The sequence below is a fragment of the Vigna radiata genome, chromosome 2 (assembly GCF_000741045.1).
Source record: "Vigna radiata var. radiata cultivar VC1973A chromosome 2, Vradiata_ver6, whole genome shotgun sequence".
Classification (NCBI taxonomy): Eukaryota; Viridiplantae; Streptophyta; class Magnoliopsida; order Fabales; family Fabaceae; genus Vigna; species Vigna radiata.
This window is the reverse complement of record NC_028352.1, coordinates 2,395,929-2,414,969: the sequence shown is the minus strand read 5'-3', so window position 1 is coordinate 2,414,969 and position 19,041 is coordinate 2,395,929. Positions and strand designations below refer to the sequence as shown.

Below are 19,041 nucleotides of genomic sequence, written 5' to 3'. Positions count from 1 at the left end.
AAACAAGGTCGTTTGATTTTTTTTATTATATATTTAATTAAATACATCAAAATTAATGACGATAATCCAAATATTTATGTTTTACAATATTTATTTTTATGAACTATATATCTATAAATTTTATTTATTTAAAATTATATAATTTTATAAACTTATTAGAATTAAAATATTATTTATATAGTATTTTTCATTTTACCGGTTATAATTTAGAGTTTGCAAATTTGATAACTTTGATAGAAAATATGCTTTTCAAAGCTACTTTTATTGAGAAAATTTTCCTAAAAGAAAGTTTTGAGCAGAAAAAAATAAGAGCAGACTACTCTCGATAGATTCCAATCCAAATTTTAAAGATTGTCCAGGTTAAGTTGCGTGATATATAATAAGAATTTAGGTATTCACAGCTTCGAGTTCATAGATATTAAAACACAGAAGACAGAAACAACTCATTCTACAAAAACTGAATATGGCAACAAAAAATTAAACTTATGATCCATTTCAGTAAAAGCTACAATTTACATGCTGTCTAATTTATCTTTGCCTGCTTTCTTTACAATACTTATAAGCCGACCTAGCATTACCATCTCTACACAAATAACCTCGTTGATACATCAAAAGTTACATAAACCTCTATCACGCGCTGTAAGGAGCCGGACCAGTCAAATTAACTCTTTACAATTAAAGATCAAGACCAGACAAGTCATTCTTTGCTTCAAACACTACAAAAGTTTCCTTTTTTTTCTGGTGGAGGAAAAAAGAAAGAAGAAAACCTATAATAAATCCATTTTAAGAGCTGCTATTTTGAATTGGTTGTGGGAGACACTGGTCCGCTGTTAAGAGCTTCCTAAGAGAACGGTACTGCAGGCGGACATTCTCTCCAGTTTCAATAATCTTGAGCAAATACCTGCATCAAAGTTCAACATTAAATGAGAATTTTACTTTTCCACTCTTTTCCTGCTCAAATTAATATTGCAAAAAATGTACAGGAAGTATAATAAGATACATGATAGAAATTAAGTATGAAAAGTGTAAAAAAACATTATAAATGGCAAAATTTCCCCACACAGAACCCAAATAATATTCTACACGATCAGAAATAGAACATTATAATTGTCTCAAACGTATAGATGTCATGCTACGATACTAGATGGGATAGCAAGGCAGCTCAGATTTGGTTATTTAAAATGGCATATAGGAACAGAATAAAAACTTCAAGAAAAGTTGGAAAATAAAGAGTTGATTTACTTGATTGAGACTGTTTGCTTTCATACGGGTATACAAAAACTTTACAAGTCAATCTAAGATGTCAGCGGTAAGTATATTATCCATAAACCGAGGAACCTGCGAGGGTGATTTTGGTTGGTGACGAAGACGGCATGAGATACAATGAAACCAAGCAAAAACCTCTATACCCTTAGACACCTAAATAGGAAAATTCACCGAGGCATAAAAAGAAGCCTACTGATTATGTAGTTTGCAAGTAAATCTTTTATTTAAACATTTCAACATTAAGGGTAGCTCATATCACAAATTATATGAACCTACAAACACTTTAACAAGTTCATTCTTGATAACTCACCAGCCATTGAGACACTGAGATGTAATCACAGCTTCTTTCCCAACAAATTTTTCTGGTGTTCTTCTGTTACCCTGTAGAAATTGATTGTTCATTATTCTACTGACCCTTGAATATATTAATTGCCAAAAAATTGAAATTATAACACTGAAAACTTTTACCTTAATGATAACTTTCTCGTTTACCGAAAATGGATATTGCACCCCCCGCTGAAGTCCATCAGGAGCACTATAATCTCCATTTTCCTGAAACATTTGAGAGTCAATAAACAATTGTTCTCCTGATCAGAAACCATATTTAATTATTGCTTCTACACAACACTACTTGTTTGCTACTACCGCTAATTGGTCAATCTCTTCATTAATTTGTTTGATGGGTTTGAGTCAGTCAATTTATAAGTTATATTATAAATCTAGAAGTATTACATTAGCAATAACTTAATGCCAAGAAGATAGAAATGTGGTAAGCATTAAACTAAATATCAAATAAAGGTTTTAGTTTAAGACCACCTACACTCATGCCATAGTGAACCCCAGAATAGGAGCAAGTTGAAGAAAATTATAGGGTCACTTAAGGTACAGACCAAGATACAGATTAAAGGGCTGAAATTGTTAATGTGCTTATAAGCTATACCCTTATAAAGCTTGTTCACTACCTGCCCTGAATTCTCAGATTACCCTAATAACCAACATCAGATGAACGAATTGCAAAATAAAGGGGCCAAAAAAACAAACAAAACCACTTGCAAATCCGATATATAATCTCTCACAATTCCAAGCTTCTGGGTCATAATTGTCCTAAATTTTCTGAGAAAAAAGGGCTTCTCTTGGTTAAATTAGTTATCTCAAGTTCACTATTAAGTTCCTATTCTGATGCCGATAAAAATATAACCCCAACTGTAATATGATAGAACTTAATATTCAACGTATCACTAAGAAAAATGCAATTCAGCTCCATATATTAGAGATATTCTCTAGAACAAAATCAGAAAAGACAAACACAGAAAATAGGATATCAAACCAGATACACAACCACTCCTATGTGCCAAAAGCCTATGCTTCCCACTAAAATCCTTATATGATTATTTTCTCAAGTTCTAGTCACACCCCTGCATTTTTCCTCTTATAATCCCCCCTCACGATTCTCCAATATCCTTTTCCAATTGTCCAAACTGGTAATTTAGTTATTGTTAGAATATTTATCTTATTTATTATTATTATATTATGTCTAGTATATATATATATATATATATATATATATATATATATATATATATATAGTAATACTTAGGTCTGCAACTAGGATTATCCTATTTATCATGTACTTCTGTATCAGAATTTTCTTATATATAGAATGAGAGTGAAAGGAACCTTTCAAGCCCTCCAGAATTACTTTACACTTTCAATCTCAAGTATTATTTCACTCCTTCAACCAATTTCTCTACAAGCTCCTATATTCAAAACCACAGGTTGGCTATATGACTGCAAGCTCCTAATTCATAATCCAGTGGCCCAGATTTTGTTTTATCTTACATTTTATTATCTTTTAAATATAAGAAAAACAAACAGTGAGACACTTTTTCCATTCTCTCTGACTGCAGGGAATTCAAAAAGAAATTGCCACTAATAAAGAACATAAGATATGAAAACAAGAAATATCTGCACAAAGATGGCATTATCTAACCTTCGATATCAAATCAAACCTTCGATAACCTTAGTGAATAAAAGCACTGTAAAATTTGAATCTCAAATCTGTAATTTTTGAATAAAACAAGACGTTCTAGATATCATTTTAAGAAATGTAACTAACAAAAGCTGAATAACATTTTTACAAAATACATTTCTAGAACAATCGCATTCCAATCAACCTCATGCTTTCTCTTAGACATTGTTGAAGTAGTATATAAAACATAGCGCCACTAACAAAAGAAGCTGAAAAAACACTTCATCATTCTAGGTAAATCATACCACACACAGTCAACTTAAGACGTCTGCTAATCACTGTTAAGTAAAAATGGTCGCTGTATATTTGTAAGCTGTCTCACATTTAATATATAGCTTCTAGGACATAAGAATGTTTTCTTATGACACTACTTTTTATTCTAAGATATAAGAATGTTTTCTTCTACCACTATTTTTTCTTTGAACATTTGCTAATATTTTGGATGAAAAGGGAAAATAATCAAATGACACTTAAGTTGTATACCCTATTCACTCTTCTCATTGAATCCATTTGGTCACCCATTTCTTTCCGCCGCTTTCGAAGAGCAGCATTACGAAATAACCTCCGTTCATCCTCATGCTTGACAGCAGCAGCTGCAGCTCTAAGAGCTGAAAAGGAATTCAAATTACTTTGTCACAAAAACTAAACAAATATATAACAGTGAGCAAAAAGCACAAAAAAGATATAGCAAAACCAGAAATAAGGCTATATATAAGCTGTGTATTAGTGTATATAGTGCAGATGGATAAGATATAAACTACAAAAGAAAATGAAAAATACCAAGATTGGGGATCAAAGAACCAGTTTCAATTTCTGTATTGCAGAGAGTACATCTGGACTGTGACAGAAACAATAACTGTAAGTATGATTCTTGTCTCTCCCCATCTAAAAGTTTAATTACATAATGAGAATGAAAAGTAATAAAAACAAGTAGATGCTAGTACAACCAAAATCAGAATACAAAATGTATGGAGGTACAAATACCGAGAAAACAAGTTTAAATACACAGCATAATCTGGTAGAATTTGATTGCAAAATTGACGGTGTTATTTAGCTTAAAGTAGTTAACATTTTGTTATAAAAATTAAATGTTAACATTTAGGAGACCAATGTAATATTTAAGCTTATTAACTTGGGATGTTCTGGTAACTTTGATATTTGCTGGATGTATCTGTATGCAATTGTGACTATACCAATAGATTTGTCCAAGATTCTACAATCTTATATCAGCTCCATAATTTCCACAACTCACAAGGTTTCAGTTACTTCAAATCTAAGTATTAACTACTGATTCTCTTCAGTACACTGAATTCACGATTATTATTCACAATATTGTAAGCACCTGACCCATCAATTCCAATTTTACACCAACCTTTACATCTACAAATTATTATATACAGAGCATCATAGATTTAATCTTTGCACTCAAGCAAGTATCAATAAAAACATGTGCAATTGTGTGATTATGGCAGTATCACGTCATGTTCATGTTGCTATGACTGCTTGCAAGTAAGTCCTACTATGTCCACAGATGGTTCAAATGCATAAATGTAGCTTTCATCGGCAATGGACCGTATTTCTTAATACAGAGATATAACCTATATGTGTTTTAGAAGACAGAGATAGGAAAGAGTCCTGCTTACTGTTTCAATAACTCTCCTCAGCATGAGACCACCAAAAGAATGTCCACATGAGACAAACATGGCATCTTCAAGGAATGTGCCACTGGAAAACAAAATTGGAAGAGGAAAGGAAAATAGATATCAGAGTTAGATTAGATCTTGGTACATCCTTAAACATAATCATAATAAATGAAAAGGACACAAAATGAGGCAATAGCCTAAAATGCAAGTTAAGAGAATAAAAGCTTAACATATGCCAGAAAATGCTAACAAAAAAACACAAATGTTGCATTAGATAGATATTAAAAGATCCACAACTAAAATTGCTGTAACAAACAAGTCAGGTGACTTAAAAACCAACCCAAATTTTCAAATTCCAACTCTTCAGTTTTTCTTAATCCAGTTTTATCTATAGCTTCATGATGCAACATAGAAAAGTCAAATATCAAAGACTAATTTCTCTTCTCCATATTACATCGTGAAATTTTGATTGATGCCATTGATACTATCATGTATATGACGATTTAACTCTGCCTCCGTAGGAAATGTCACAAACAATCATTTGGTACAATCAGCAGAGTCTTAAAACATACATACAAAATATAACACAGTCCTCACAGAATCGTATGTTCAGCAACAGTAGCATAGCCAGTAGCAACAGAAAAAGGACACAGTAATGAATTACAGAACCTCAGGCATAGCACGAATTTTCTAATGGAGAAAGTAAGAATATGGACAGAGCAAAGATAATAGTTTATTTTCATATCCTTAAATTTATAGCATGTCTTATTAAAAAATTGCACACAGATCACAATAAACGGAAGAAATGTGCACTACATCAAATTTCAGAATGTAAGATTTCAAAATAAAAAAGAAACAAAAAAAGTAGTCAATCCAAAGCTTTGGGCATACAATGCTCAAACAGCATGGTGTCACTTTCATGTATTTCTGCAATTACACTACACACGACCATTACAAAACTTAGCATAATGCTTTTATGCTCTAGCATAGTGCTCAAACAGTTTATTAAAACTTTTAAGTTTTAATAAAATTTCATGTTATAGCAACTTTTATTTTAGTTTTTCAAGAAATTTAGAAAGAACTGAGACAATATATGTTTGCAAGCAATAAAAGTGGGAGGAACGAAAAAGAGAAAGAAAACATGGATAACGATGTTTTCTCCTTGTTTAGTTTGAGAGAAAGTGAAAGGAAAAAGAGAAAAATAGCTGACTTCAACAGACAAAAAAATTCTAACTCTTCTTTCCTTTGACTTTCCCTCCAATCTGAATCTCAAACTTTTCTCTCTCATCTCATGCAACAACAGCGTTAATAACAAATCATATAGCAACATGCATTAATATCCTGCCTCTCAGTTGGGGAGTTGAAATTAATGTGGTAAACTACACTTACGATAAAGGATCTGATAGAACACTTCTTAATGATGGCTCCTTGTTCATACTGTTTTGAGCAGCAACCTGAAAATAGAAGGATTATAAGTGTCCACATACATAAAAAAAAAAAAAAAAAAGGAAATAGTTCTAGAAGTTTTACGAGAAGAACCATTACTTATGCAAGAGCTCTTATAAATGACAGGGACACAAGAACAAGACCATTACAATTTTCTGATTAGCTGGCCTCAATGGTTAACCAGATCTTCCAATGCCAACAAGCTTACAGACAAAAATACTAGACATGTAAACTTCATTTACAAATAAGTGAAACGCGAGAACTATACTCAAATTAGTTTAAAAGATCAATGCAGTCAGCAACTAGGCATAGGACACAGGACAGCTTACACAAAGGACTAGTGTGTGTGTGTGTGTGTGGGTATAGCATCCCATTGCAAGAGCTTAATTTTCAGTTTTGGTTTCACAGAAGAACACTGGCAAACAAACACGGAAGTAGCAACAGCGTAATCCAATGATCTTAATATTCCAACTTGTGTAGAAAATTGAAATTGAACTGAAAAATTTTATTAGGCACATTATAGTAAAATCCAAGCAAAAACAATATTACAAAAGAAAATGAAGTGTAGACATTGTTTTAGATTAATTTGCTGTAAACTGTATTCAGCTTTCTGTTAAGATATTTCATATTAGAAAAGAATCTCGGTGGGTCTGGATAGAGAGGAACTCCGGTGGTTTTTGCAGCTGGAAAGTTACACTTGGCAAGAATATGAATGAAAAGATTTTTAATCAGTTTATAGTTTTACAAATATCTGAAGTATTTGTTTGGGTAAAAAAGAATTCGGTATGTTGAAAGGTACCACTTTACACTTCCATATGTTATGGTTAGAATCTTCTTTTGTTTATCAGATCATGACCCGTGTGGGAGGACTTCCATTATGCATATTAAATAAAATAGTAGGAGAGATACTTACATCGGCATTATCACATCTGCTGCCTGTCAATTCTTCAGCAGCAAGGTCATCCATAAATTGGCTTACAGAAATTCGAACATAACTTTGGGGAATAATATGGCCAGCTGCTGCTATTGGGGAACAATCTAATATAGCATTGCCCTGTGGCATGAGTCTATATGCAAGAGAAGTCCTACACAGAGCGTAAGAAAGTACCTGAATAAGTTCCTTGGAAATCTTATCAACCACAAATACAAAACATTTTAATATATATATATATATATATATATATATATATATATAGTTATATGTATAGTTATATTTGGCACCTTCCTCCACCATTAGGACTCAGAAAATAATCAGGAGAAGCTCTATATGATGCTGCAGGACGTAGCCCAGCAGTAGCATAACTAAGTGCCTTGCCTGTTATCAGTAAAAGATCTCCAGGCCCAGAACCACTGTCTGCCAGATACCAACGCCCACTGGGGTCACATATCTAGAGAAGAAAACAGAGATTGTTTATAAAACTGGGAAGATAAATCAACTCATAAACCCACCAATCTTTAACTTGTCACCAAACAAAATTGCCCAAAGGTTAGAAAATAAATATTGGACAATGGCACGAGAGAGTAAATTTTGTGGTACCTAAAGCTAATTGTTTTTTCTTTAGCGAACTAAGACACTTGCACTCTCTACTTGTTCATCTATACAAAACAATTTAAAAGACACCTGAAGACCAGGAGTGTCAGAAGAAATCAACGTCAACAATCCCTTTTCAACTTCACCATTCATGGTAGGCTTACCACCTCCAATGGCACCTCTTCCATTTTGCAAAGAAGAATTTGAGTATGTTGCAACAAGAACTGAAGATGACACCTCATTAGCAGGCAATGGAGAATCATCAAGCAAATGGTTAAAAACGCTGCACAAAGCAAATCTGTCTTGTGAGCAAACACACATGATAAAAAAACTGGAAAGAAATGAACAATAAGCCAATACACAACAACAAAACAGTTAAACCAAAAAATGAAGGCAATCCATCACAATATATGTTCCTTACTCGCTTCTAAGACGTAAATATCTTGCAATGGCACTCAAGCCAGATCGAGACACCTTTCCCATGCATCGATAAATATCAGCCATGCAGGGGGGAGAATAATCCCAATCCTCCAAAGCCCTGAAACCATAAAATAAAGGTAACGAAAAAGGATTAAGCCAAATTCATCTCATAACAATAATTTTCCATCAAAATACTAAAGCTCCAGACCAATCAAGCAATAACTACTAGTACCCTGTCTGAATAAACTTCTCCACGCACAATCACTGAATAAAAAAAATAACTATGCAAGAGACATTTGAGCACCAAATTCATGAATTGAGATTAAAAATCAATTTAAGCTTGTAAGCACTTATAAAATTAAGCTTACCTGGCATGTCAAAATCAACTTCTCTAGAAGCACCTAACTTTCCCATCAAATCTAAATTAATCAAAAGCTAAAGGATCTATTAAATAAGGTTCCCCACAAGTACTTTTAGGAGATGGTAAAAAACTAAATATTACTTCTTAAGTTGAAATTAACTTGTGCATAAGTTAAAATTAACTTGTACATAAGTCAAAATCATCTTTAAGAAAAAACTAATGTAAGAGAACTTCTTCGAGTTAACTTATGTATAAGTAACAAAAAAGGATTAAACCAAATTCATCTCAAAACAATAATTTTACGTCAAAACACCAAAGCTCCAGACCAATCAAGCAATATCTACTAGTACCCTGTCTGAATAAACTTCTCCATGCACAATCACTGAATAAAAAATAAAAAAAAAATAAAAAAAAACTATGCAAGAGACATTTGAGCACTAAATTCATGAAGAGATTAAAAATTAATTTAAGCTTGTAAGCACTTATAAAATTAAGCTTCCCTGATATGTCAAAATCAACTTCTCTAGAAGGCACCTAACTTTAGCAGAAACTTTCTCAACAAATCTAAATTAAACAAAAGCTAGAGGATCTATTTAAATAAGGTTCCCCACAAGTACTTTAGGAGATGGAAAAAAACTAAATATTACTTCTAAAGTTGAAATTAACTAGTGCATAAGTTAAAATTAACTTGTACGTAAGTCAAAATCATCTTTAAGAAAAAACTAATGTAAGAGAACTTCTTCAAGATAACTTATGTATAAGTAAATCTTACAAAGAAGTTCTTACATATAGTTTATTCAAGTGCTTACATAATCTTCCCCTACAAGTACTTCTAGAGTTCACCCAAACAAAGACAGAGTAGATAAGTTCATTTTAGCTTATTTGAGGAACCTCAACTCATTTTATCTCTTTTAGGTCCGTCTACTGCAATTGCCAAGGGAGAAATTTATTTCTACCTTCCTGCTCTGTACATGTAAACCCCACGGCTACCCTTTCCAACACCAAGTTGGGCCCTGCTTCTGAAAAACAACCGTGCACCTTCCAAGCCGCATCGCATCAGAGCAGTGTCCTCGCTCCCCAATTCGATCAACGCTGCATTGTGCCGCAGCAGAGACCCACACAGCGCCTCCATTGCTCTCAGATAAGACCCCGCCGGTGCCCCGTCATAGGGGGCAATGTCCGAGAGGCGGACTCTCACCAGCGGACACGTCGGTACCGCCGTCAAAGCAGACTCCACCGCCGTAACTGGCACGGGATGCGAGGTAAGCGGGGGTTGGCGGAGGGGAGCGACGACGGAGAGCGGCGACTGCGAGGTAGGCGACCTAATGGAAGTGGCGGCGGGGGTTGTGGTGGCGGCGGCGACGGTGGAGGTGGAGGATTGGGGATTTTTTAGGTGTGGCACCAGTGCAGAAGGATTCTGCTGCTGCTGTTGTTGCTGCTGCTGTTGCATGATCACTACCATCAATCATTCCGAACCGTCTTCGGGTATATGACTGATGGATGACTCAGTTAGGGTTTCTGAGTTCGTTGGGCTCTGTGATCCATTTTGATGGCGCCCCACTCACACGTTCATGTTTTGCTTTGTGTTTTTGCCTTTACCTGTGGAAGTTGCGGAACTCCTCTCTCTTCTTCTACCAGGGTTTTTTTTAGCTCACGCCGGAGAGAGAAGATCTAACTCACTTTCTAAATAAAATATTAAATTAAATTAGGGAAAATTATCCCTAAATGAGATTTACGTCATCTCTCCTTTTAAAGTAGGGATTCAGACTGTAGAAGAACTGGCTGAGAAAAAGTAACTGAAAATTAAAATTTTGGTTTAAATGGGTGTATCATTAAATCCAGAAATTTTTCAAATAAACAAAGTTTGTAAAATGAAATATTTTACTATTATTATTTATAAAAAAAAAAAACAGTGTTATTTAAATAAATTATTTTGAAACACTGATAATATAAGTGGTTTGTTGAGACAAACAAAGTTCTTAAAAAAAATCGCATTATCAAACACAAATTAGATTATTTTATAAAATTTCCATTTATAATTTACATGACATGTTTTTGCCAATGTTTTTAATTATATATATATATATATATATATATATATATATATATATATATATATAATATACATGTAAAGGGATTCTTTTTTTCTATCGCATTATTTCTCAACTTTATCTTTTAAATATTTTTTTAATTTAAATAATTATCTTATTAATTTTAGTGATATCTTTTTTTAAATTTAATCTATTGTTTTAATTTGACTTGTTTTAAAATTTTAATATTTTTTTATTATAAAACTATTTATAAAATAAATAAACTATTTAAAAATAAATTGTAAAATTAATTATATCTACTTTTATTGTAATATTCGTTTCTAATCATATACATTTTTTCATTTCTTAACAATTAAGAGGGAAAGAAAATAAGTGGTACTTGTATGTTCTTTCTTCAACTTGGTAATTTCTTAAGCCTTCATTCCTCTTTATTTTAGTCTCAAATTCGTTTTTTATTTTTATTTATTTTAAAAAGGTTTCATCATTCCAAGTTTATATTTAGGGTGAGAATTTCAATTAATTATTTACTTTTTTGTTTATCTGAAGCATTATTTTGCAAAAATTACAACATTGTTGTTAATTGGTGTGTGATTCAATTTTATTTATAAAAAAACAAATTGTTTGATTATTTTTTTCTAACGAAGGTCTCTTTCTAACCAAAATTAGGGTTTCATATTAGAAAAACAACATGAAGTGTTGCCACTAGTTATCATGGAAGCGCGAAAGGAGATATTGTCTGACCAGATATTTGCATAAGGTAAATGAATATTCTGAATGCATAAATTAATATACATTCAGAAACCTCTCAAATACTTAAAATTCCATGATTTTAATTCAAGTTGAGCCATAGTACTCATTGAAAGAATCTCATTAAAACATTACAGTTCACAAATAAATAATAAAACTCATGTTTTCAACATATAAATAACACGTATTCAAATGATGATAAATCAAAATTCATCATATTAAATCACAATTCAACACAAATATTTATAGTTAAACAAATAGATTAATTTAAAACAAGTATAATTAGTTATTGTTACCTCTGAAAACTATCCTTAACCACTCTTCCATGTACTATACTTATACACATGGATATCGCAAAAATAATTGAAACCTACTGTAATAATCAATAAATGATCACATTGATTATACAAAGGGTATGAGAAAAAAAAAAATCCCCATAGAAGACAAAAACAAACAAAAACTATTTACTTGATTAACAAAACTAACCAATCCAAAGTGATTGATCTCAAATTAAAAAAAACATAAAAAATAAGTAAAAAAAACTCTAAAAGTTAAATATAAAAAAATAACGCGCTTTAAAATAATAAAATTTGTGTATAAAATTTTCTATTTATATAAATTATTTTAATATTAAAATAAACAAATTTTACTATTTTAAAATTACTTCCAATTTTAAGACACTATATTCTATATTTTTACAATCACTAAATAAAATACGAAAATATAAATATTTTTTTAAAATTAACAAAAAGTATAATTATTATTTATAAATAATGATAAATAGCTCTTTTGAGTATAATGAAGGATAATTTATTAAGAATCGTAGACGAAAGCAAGTGTATTTTTCTTCTATTTTATTTTTAACTTAAAAAAATAGATAAATATTACTTTACCCTAAATTTAACACCAATTTTTTTTATTATACGAAATACGAAAAGTAACCTAAATAAAATAAAAACAAAGAATTTGGAGAGAGTAAAAAAAGATATTAAGGATTAGCATTGGAGGTAAAGAAGAGAAACAGTGAGAGTGTTGAAGGATTGAGGAGAAGCGATAAATCGCAGATCTAACCAACAACACAACACAGTGCTGTTTCTTTCCTCCGATTCCGGGTACGACCATTTCACTTCTCTAGCCTTGTTCTCTATTCGTTCATTTGCCCATAATTTCATTTTCTTCCACCAAAGCCTTTCAATTCTCATTTTTCTTCCACGTTCCCCTTTTTCTATCGATTGTTTTTGTTTTTCAATTGTTATCATGTGACGAGTTTGCGCACTTTACGAATTTTCAACCTGACGAAACTTCCCTAAGCATGCGTTTCAACTCAATAATCTCTTATCATGCCTTTTATCCTGTGATTGCCCCCCTTCGATTACCACGCTGTTTTTTTTTTTTTTAAAAAAAACTTGTTTGAAGTTTTTCATCACATTGCTTAATTTCATCCCTTAAATCCGATGTCTGTTACTAATTTATGTATCTCTTATTTTTTTTTTTACTTTATTGTTAAATTTCTCGAATAACCTTGGTTAGGTCAGGGTTGTGATAGTCAATTACTGGTCGGAAAACCGCCTTTATTCTTATGTGTGCGTAAGGAAAACTAACTGGCTTGCTCCTTTTTCAGAGTTCTGGTGGTTCGGTTCTGGTTGCTTCTGTTTCATGAGATTAAGGCCCCATGGCAACCCATCCTGGAAAACAAGCTCTTTCAAATGGGTCTGTCTATGTATGCAACTTGCCCTACGGGACTGACGAAAATATGTTGGCTGAATATTTTGGCACCATTGGACTAGTGAAGGTATGGCGTCTCTGCATCAAGCACGCCAATCATTCAAATTAATGTTATCATGTTTTTAAAACTGCTTCCTTACTTAAAGATAGATGAGAAATATTACAAGGAACATAAATATTTTTACCTTGGCTAGGATGGAATCTTATATGTTTATGTAGGAAGTGCTCATTTGAATTCGAATTTTGGTTTTTATCCTTGCAAAATGAGGTTTACACGAGAATAGTTTAAAATTTTCAGTTTCATGATTTATTTTCCCTTTTTTCCACTTCTGTCTCGTTCCTTTTCTTCTCCTTTTTTTCCGTGTTGCATTATATTTTGAAACTTTTAGTCCTATTTCATTTATAATTCATGCTATGCAGAAAGATAAACGTACCGGGAGACCAAAAATATGGTTATATCGAGACAAAGAGACTAATGAACCAAAGGGAGATGCTACTGTGACGTATGAAGATCCACATGCTGCTATAGCGGCTGTTGAATGGTTTAACAACAAAGATTTTCATGGCAATATAATTGGCGTTTTTATAGCAGAGTCAAAAAACAAGGATGACCAAACTTATAATTCAGCAGGAGTAGAACCAGTAGTTGCTGGTACTGTTGTTGGATTAGAGGAAACTACCAAGGATGTTAATGGTGGTAGTGGAAGAGGTAGAGGACAAAATGATCCTTCAGGCAAAGCATGGCAACAAGATGGCGATTGGTTGTGTCCGAATACAAGGTCTGTGATATGAAATTGGTGAGCAGCTCTTTCTTGCTCTTGTACTCACTTATTCAGTCATTTTGGATTATTTAGTGCAGATAGAATAACATTTCTTTCTTGTCATAGCAGTTGCTCCAATGTGAACTTTGCTTTCCGTGGTGCCTGTAACCGCTGTGGAACTGCCCGTCCTGCTGGTGCTGCTGGAATTTCAGGGGCTGGTGGCCGTGGCAAAGGACGTGCTGCTGGACAAGAACCAGGAGGTGTTGGCCGGCCAGTTGGTGGAGGACTATTTGGTCCCAATGATTGGCCCTGTCCAATGTATGACTGTGTTGCATTGACCTTGTGTGCTTTTTCCTTTGTATCTGATTTCCTTTTAAATATTTTGTTTAGATTTGAATTTCATTATTTTAGTGGTAAAACATACACTTTTCTTATAAATTTACAAAATTTGCTGCTTAGCTACATCAATTGGATTACTTTTTTGTTATGTTATTTTTGAAGAACTGTTAGCAAACAATTTAAAACATCTTCAAATTGATTTTTTATGGTAAGATGTCTGTTTATATGCATGGGGTACGCAAACCTAACCTATACGCATCCGTTATGAGGGCCCAAACAGAAGTTTCCAGTTCCTGTTTAATTGACGCAGTTAATAAAAAAATGCTTCTTTTGCACTTGGTTGGCTTCAAGAGATTTATTAAACATTTGCCATAAACTAGCTATACCCACATTTATGATCTTATTCCTGAGTGTGTTAGTTTCTGTCTTAACTTATTCTAGCACATTCCAGCCAAATATATCATCCTGTCTGCTGCTATTCAAGTTGTCTGTCAATTTTATAGAAGTCCAGCAACCATCATTTGATCGAGTATTACTTTGGTGGCATTTCCAACCTAGAGTCACAAGAGATCAGAGCATTATACTATTGCTATGGACAATTTGGTTTTCAAGAGACTGTTGATACTAAAACGATAGATTAGAACTTTGGCATGGGGTTTTATTTGAAAATAATCACTGGTAACTTCCTTGACTATTTTGTAACCCTTTCTTGGGTTTAGGTTACAACCCAGCTCTTGAATCTCTCCTTCCTCGGTCCTTGTGGTGATTGGCTTTGTGTTTTCATAAATTTTAATTCCAGTTCTTACAGTAATGTGTGGCAACATTACATACTTCTGTGATTTTTGTGTTCATTACTAGTTGGCTATGGTTTATGGAATTATTTTCTGTTCCGTCACTACTAATTGTTGTGTCACTGAGTTTCTTTATTTATTGTGAGTCATATTTTACTTAACACCTGTTTGAGGTATTTATACCCGACTTTCAACTTGCTCGTCACTTGTGTACACTTTTGTGTGTTTTTTAAAATAAAATTAGTGTAATGAATTGCCTTTGTCATGCTCTTTTTTCTTAGGTGTGGCAATATCAACTGGGCGAAGCGGACTAAATGTAATATTTGCAATACAAATAAGCCTGGGCATAATGAGGGTGGTGTAAGGTATTTTTTTATGCCTTCTATTTCTAATAAAGTAAATAGTGGCTTATGGAGAAAATGCTTTTTTTTTTTTTTGTTTTCCGTTGTGATAGATAGAGATACTTGTTTGCATGATTGATTCAGCTTATTCGAGAGAAATCATCATTTTTTTGCCAGTTTTATGCTAGAACTTTTGAAAAATAAACAATTATTTTTCCAGAAAAAAGGTAAACCAAACATGCATGCGACGTCATAGTGTGGTTGTTATATTGAAGGCAATTTATGATATACATCATTTGAGCATTGCCCATGTCATTTTGTGGCATTGCACTTTTAATCCAGTCAGATTTAAGAAATTAATTTTTAGAAGTCTAGTATAGCCATATAAAATGTTGGTTGCTAATGCCTGTATACTATTTATTTCTTATCTGTTCAAATCTCATTTAGCAATTTATACGTATGTGGAAAATTGAATAATCATTTGATGCTGCCTCTGCATGATTATACACCTATGGTTGTGTCCTAGTTGTATACGAGTGTCCATGGGGCAAGGAGAAAATTATTGTATCATACTTTTCTCTATATCAAAGTACACAGTCACCAATTTGTTTTTTAAATAGAAATGTAGCACGGCTTTCATCATTAAAATATTAGGAGATATTTACTATCTTTTCACAGCATAAAAGCACCTTACAATGAAATGTGAGCATATAGACAGACCTCAAATACATTTTTGTCTGTGTGTTTTATAGGTCTGTCACTGTAAAATGTTTTGCATGGTGTTGTTTTATGTGAAATATCATGAAGTATTTCATTTTGGGAGACTGGGAGAATTTCAATTTATGATGTCTTGGCAACCAAAGTTCGACTTAGTTGTAAAATTAACTGAAGTATACATGCTTTAAGCATGGATTAACCACTATTTTCCATTTTTGTTTAAATTTTGAAAATGTTGATTTCCTTCATAATTTTGCCCCTTTGTTTTTTCATATGTTGAATTTAAGTTGATACTTCAATTTTGTGTATCTTTTTACCAATCATAATTTGTATTTTAGTTAAAAATGTTACTTCAAATATTCTCCTAAGGTTATATTGTCTGATTAACAGAGGAGGACGAGGTGGAGGTTACAAAGAGCTTGATGAAGAAGAAATAGAAGAAACCAGACGTCGTAGGAGGGAAGCTGAAGTAAGATTGATTGAGAGTAACATATACTACCTCTGTCTCAAACGCCACGTTTGTCTTATAATCTGTTTTTTACTGTCAGGATGATGGGGAGTTGTATGATGAATTTGGAAATCTAAAGAAAAAATTCCGTGCCAAAACACAGCAAGCTGAAGCTGCGCGTGGGCTTCCTGGTTCAGGACGTGCTGGTTGGGAGGTTGAAGAACTAGGTATTATTGCATATCTAGAATGCTTGCACTCCATAATTTATATTATTATAGAGCAACCTGAACCTGCACTGATAGTTTGTGAGCTAGTGAAGCTCCCACCTCCACTCTTTCCCCACATGTTCCATAACACCGATACATTTCTGGATAATCATTATAGTTACAGGTCTGATGGAATTATCATTTTCAATTAGAGTTGCATGTTCTCTTAGAATTATAGTTGCATATAATTTATCTTTTCTCTCGTTATATTTTTTTCATTGGTCCTTTTTGACCCATACAACTAGTTAACTGTCTGACTTTTTGCTTTCTGACCCTGCATACTAAATCAAACTGGTTATTGGTTGTCTTGGTGCATCTATTTATGTAGTAGTTTCATGGTTTATTACATTGTGCGCATCAAGTTTCATGGTTTATTACATTGAGCTGGTCATTAGTTTTGTAGTATTTTATACATTTGATATTACCATGTTTTTTAAACTCTCCTGGTTTATTGGGACGTGGATATGCAAATTAGTGAGGATGTACTTGTTGATATAATCGTTTGAGACGTTAATATGAAATAGTGAATTGATTGGACCGGCAGTAACCGAGTTCTTGTTATACAATAATACCAATGACAGGGATAGACAAGGATGGTAGAGAAAGTAGAGACAGAGGAAGAGAACGTAATGATGGGGAGAGCAGGAGCAGAGAGCGAAGTGACAAAGAGAGGCAAAGCAGTTGGAATAGGGACAGAGACAGGGACAGGGGAAGAGATCGAGACCGAGACTGGGACTATGTTGACCGAGACAGAGATTATGGACGAGATCGGGACCGTAGTAGACACAGATATTAAAAATAGTAGCACTCAGGTATTGGCTACCATGCTTTGTCGGACGATTCCAATTGCTTTGAATTAAATCCTTAAATTTGGTGACAACTTCCTGTAGTCTGATATTAATGCCCATTTTGCTTGGCATGGAGATTTTGTACAACTTATGACATTTTTCTTTTGACTATTTCACAAGGACAAGTTGCTGTTTGAGAATGTTTGCAAAAGCTCGAACCGTTAGTTGTCATCACCTAATTTCTTGTGTAACTTGAATGAAGTATTTTCATTTGCTATAAGACCGAATGAAAGTATTATCGGGAATGCTTGATTAGACTCGAACATAAATCTTATGTAATATAATTCATTTTCCTTTTCCATTACAAACAACTTCAATAAAACTGATTGTTTTAACTGAGTCTCACCAAAAGCTCTCGTCATAATATTTTATTAGTAACTTTTGAGCAGTGTTTTGATAAATACTTTTTCTTTGATAAGTACTTTTTCGGATAAAAGTAACTGATTTGTAATAATAAGTGATTTGTATTGTACTACAGTTAAGTTTAGTTAATTATTTTATGGTTCAGTTTCAGTTAAATGTAAAATGTAAGGACGGTTTTTACTCTTTTCTAGTTCTTCTATAATTGTTTCGTTATTTAATAATAAAATATTAATAAAAAATTATTCACATAAAAAAATTAACTTTTTAAGATAAAATTTTTTTATTACAAATTTTTATATTTCTTTTAGCAACAAATATATAATGTATATGAACGAAAAACGTAATTTATATTTTTATATTTTTTAAGTTACATATAATATATAATATAATATATATATATATATATATATATATATATATATATATATATTTATATTTATATTTATCGTGTTAGTGTATGATGTTAACTTTTATATTTTTTATTAATAAAATAATTTTTATACACATATAATAATAAAAAATATAAATAAAATAGAAAATTATAATATCAAATAATTAAAAGATTAATTTGTAAGATATATACGAATAAAATAAAATAAATATTAAAATAAATTTCAATTAAAAAAAATGTATTGTTATACTGTTTAGTTTAAAAATTAGTATAATTCAATTTAAAATTAGTACAAATTAGTTTAAAATTAATATAGTTAGTAGTTCAGTTTATATTATAATCTAGCACAATTCACATTCAGTAATTGAATACAATTCAGTAACTGAATACAATTCAATTTAGAAAAATTGGTTTTTAGTTCAGTATAGATTTTAGTAGTGCAGTTTTATTTGTCTACCATATTTTTCTAATGCTTGAGAAAATAAAAAAGTAGATAAAACATAATTAAAACACGTTTAATTTAAAAGGACGAGCCATGATAATTGGCGTGGTTTACA

The 19,041-nt window shown here is 32.2% G+C and overlaps 2 protein-coding genes across 2 annotated transcripts; one reads left to right on the top strand and one right to left on the bottom strand.

Annotated features, from left to right (window-relative positions):
* Positions 1 to 464: 464 nt before the first annotated feature.
* Positions 465 to 10,419, bottom strand: LOC106756613. The gene is made up of 12 exons (XM_014639107.2): positions 9,653 to 10,419; positions 8,337 to 8,453; positions 8,006 to 8,198; positions 7,606 to 7,772; positions 7,298 to 7,469; positions 6,328 to 6,392; positions 4,939 to 5,020; positions 4,076 to 4,133; positions 3,779 to 3,903; positions 1,735 to 1,818; positions 1,577 to 1,647; positions 465 to 901 (listed from the first exon to the last, which is right to left on the bottom strand). Exons 1-12 carry the CDS (start codon positions 10,156 to 10,158, stop codon positions 784 to 786), a joined length of 1,758 nt encoding a protein of 585 aa, XP_014494593.1. The 5' UTR covers positions 10,159 to 10,419; the 3' UTR covers positions 465 to 783.
* A 2,058-nt stretch (positions 10,420 to 12,477) lies between these two features.
* LOC106777580 (transcription initiation factor TFIID subunit 15) lies at positions 12,478 to 18,018 on the top strand. The gene is made up of 8 exons (XM_014665220.2): positions 12,478 to 12,606; positions 13,116 to 13,286; positions 13,640 to 13,998; positions 14,110 to 14,298; positions 15,392 to 15,475; positions 16,559 to 16,637; positions 16,717 to 16,843; positions 17,464 to 18,018. Exons 2-8 carry the CDS (start codon positions 13,167 to 13,169, stop codon positions 17,676 to 17,678), a joined length of 1,173 nt encoding a protein of 390 aa, XP_014520706.1. The 5' UTR covers positions 12,478 to 12,606; positions 13,116 to 13,166; the 3' UTR covers positions 17,679 to 18,018.
* Positions 18,019 to 19,041: the final 1,023 nt, after the last annotated feature.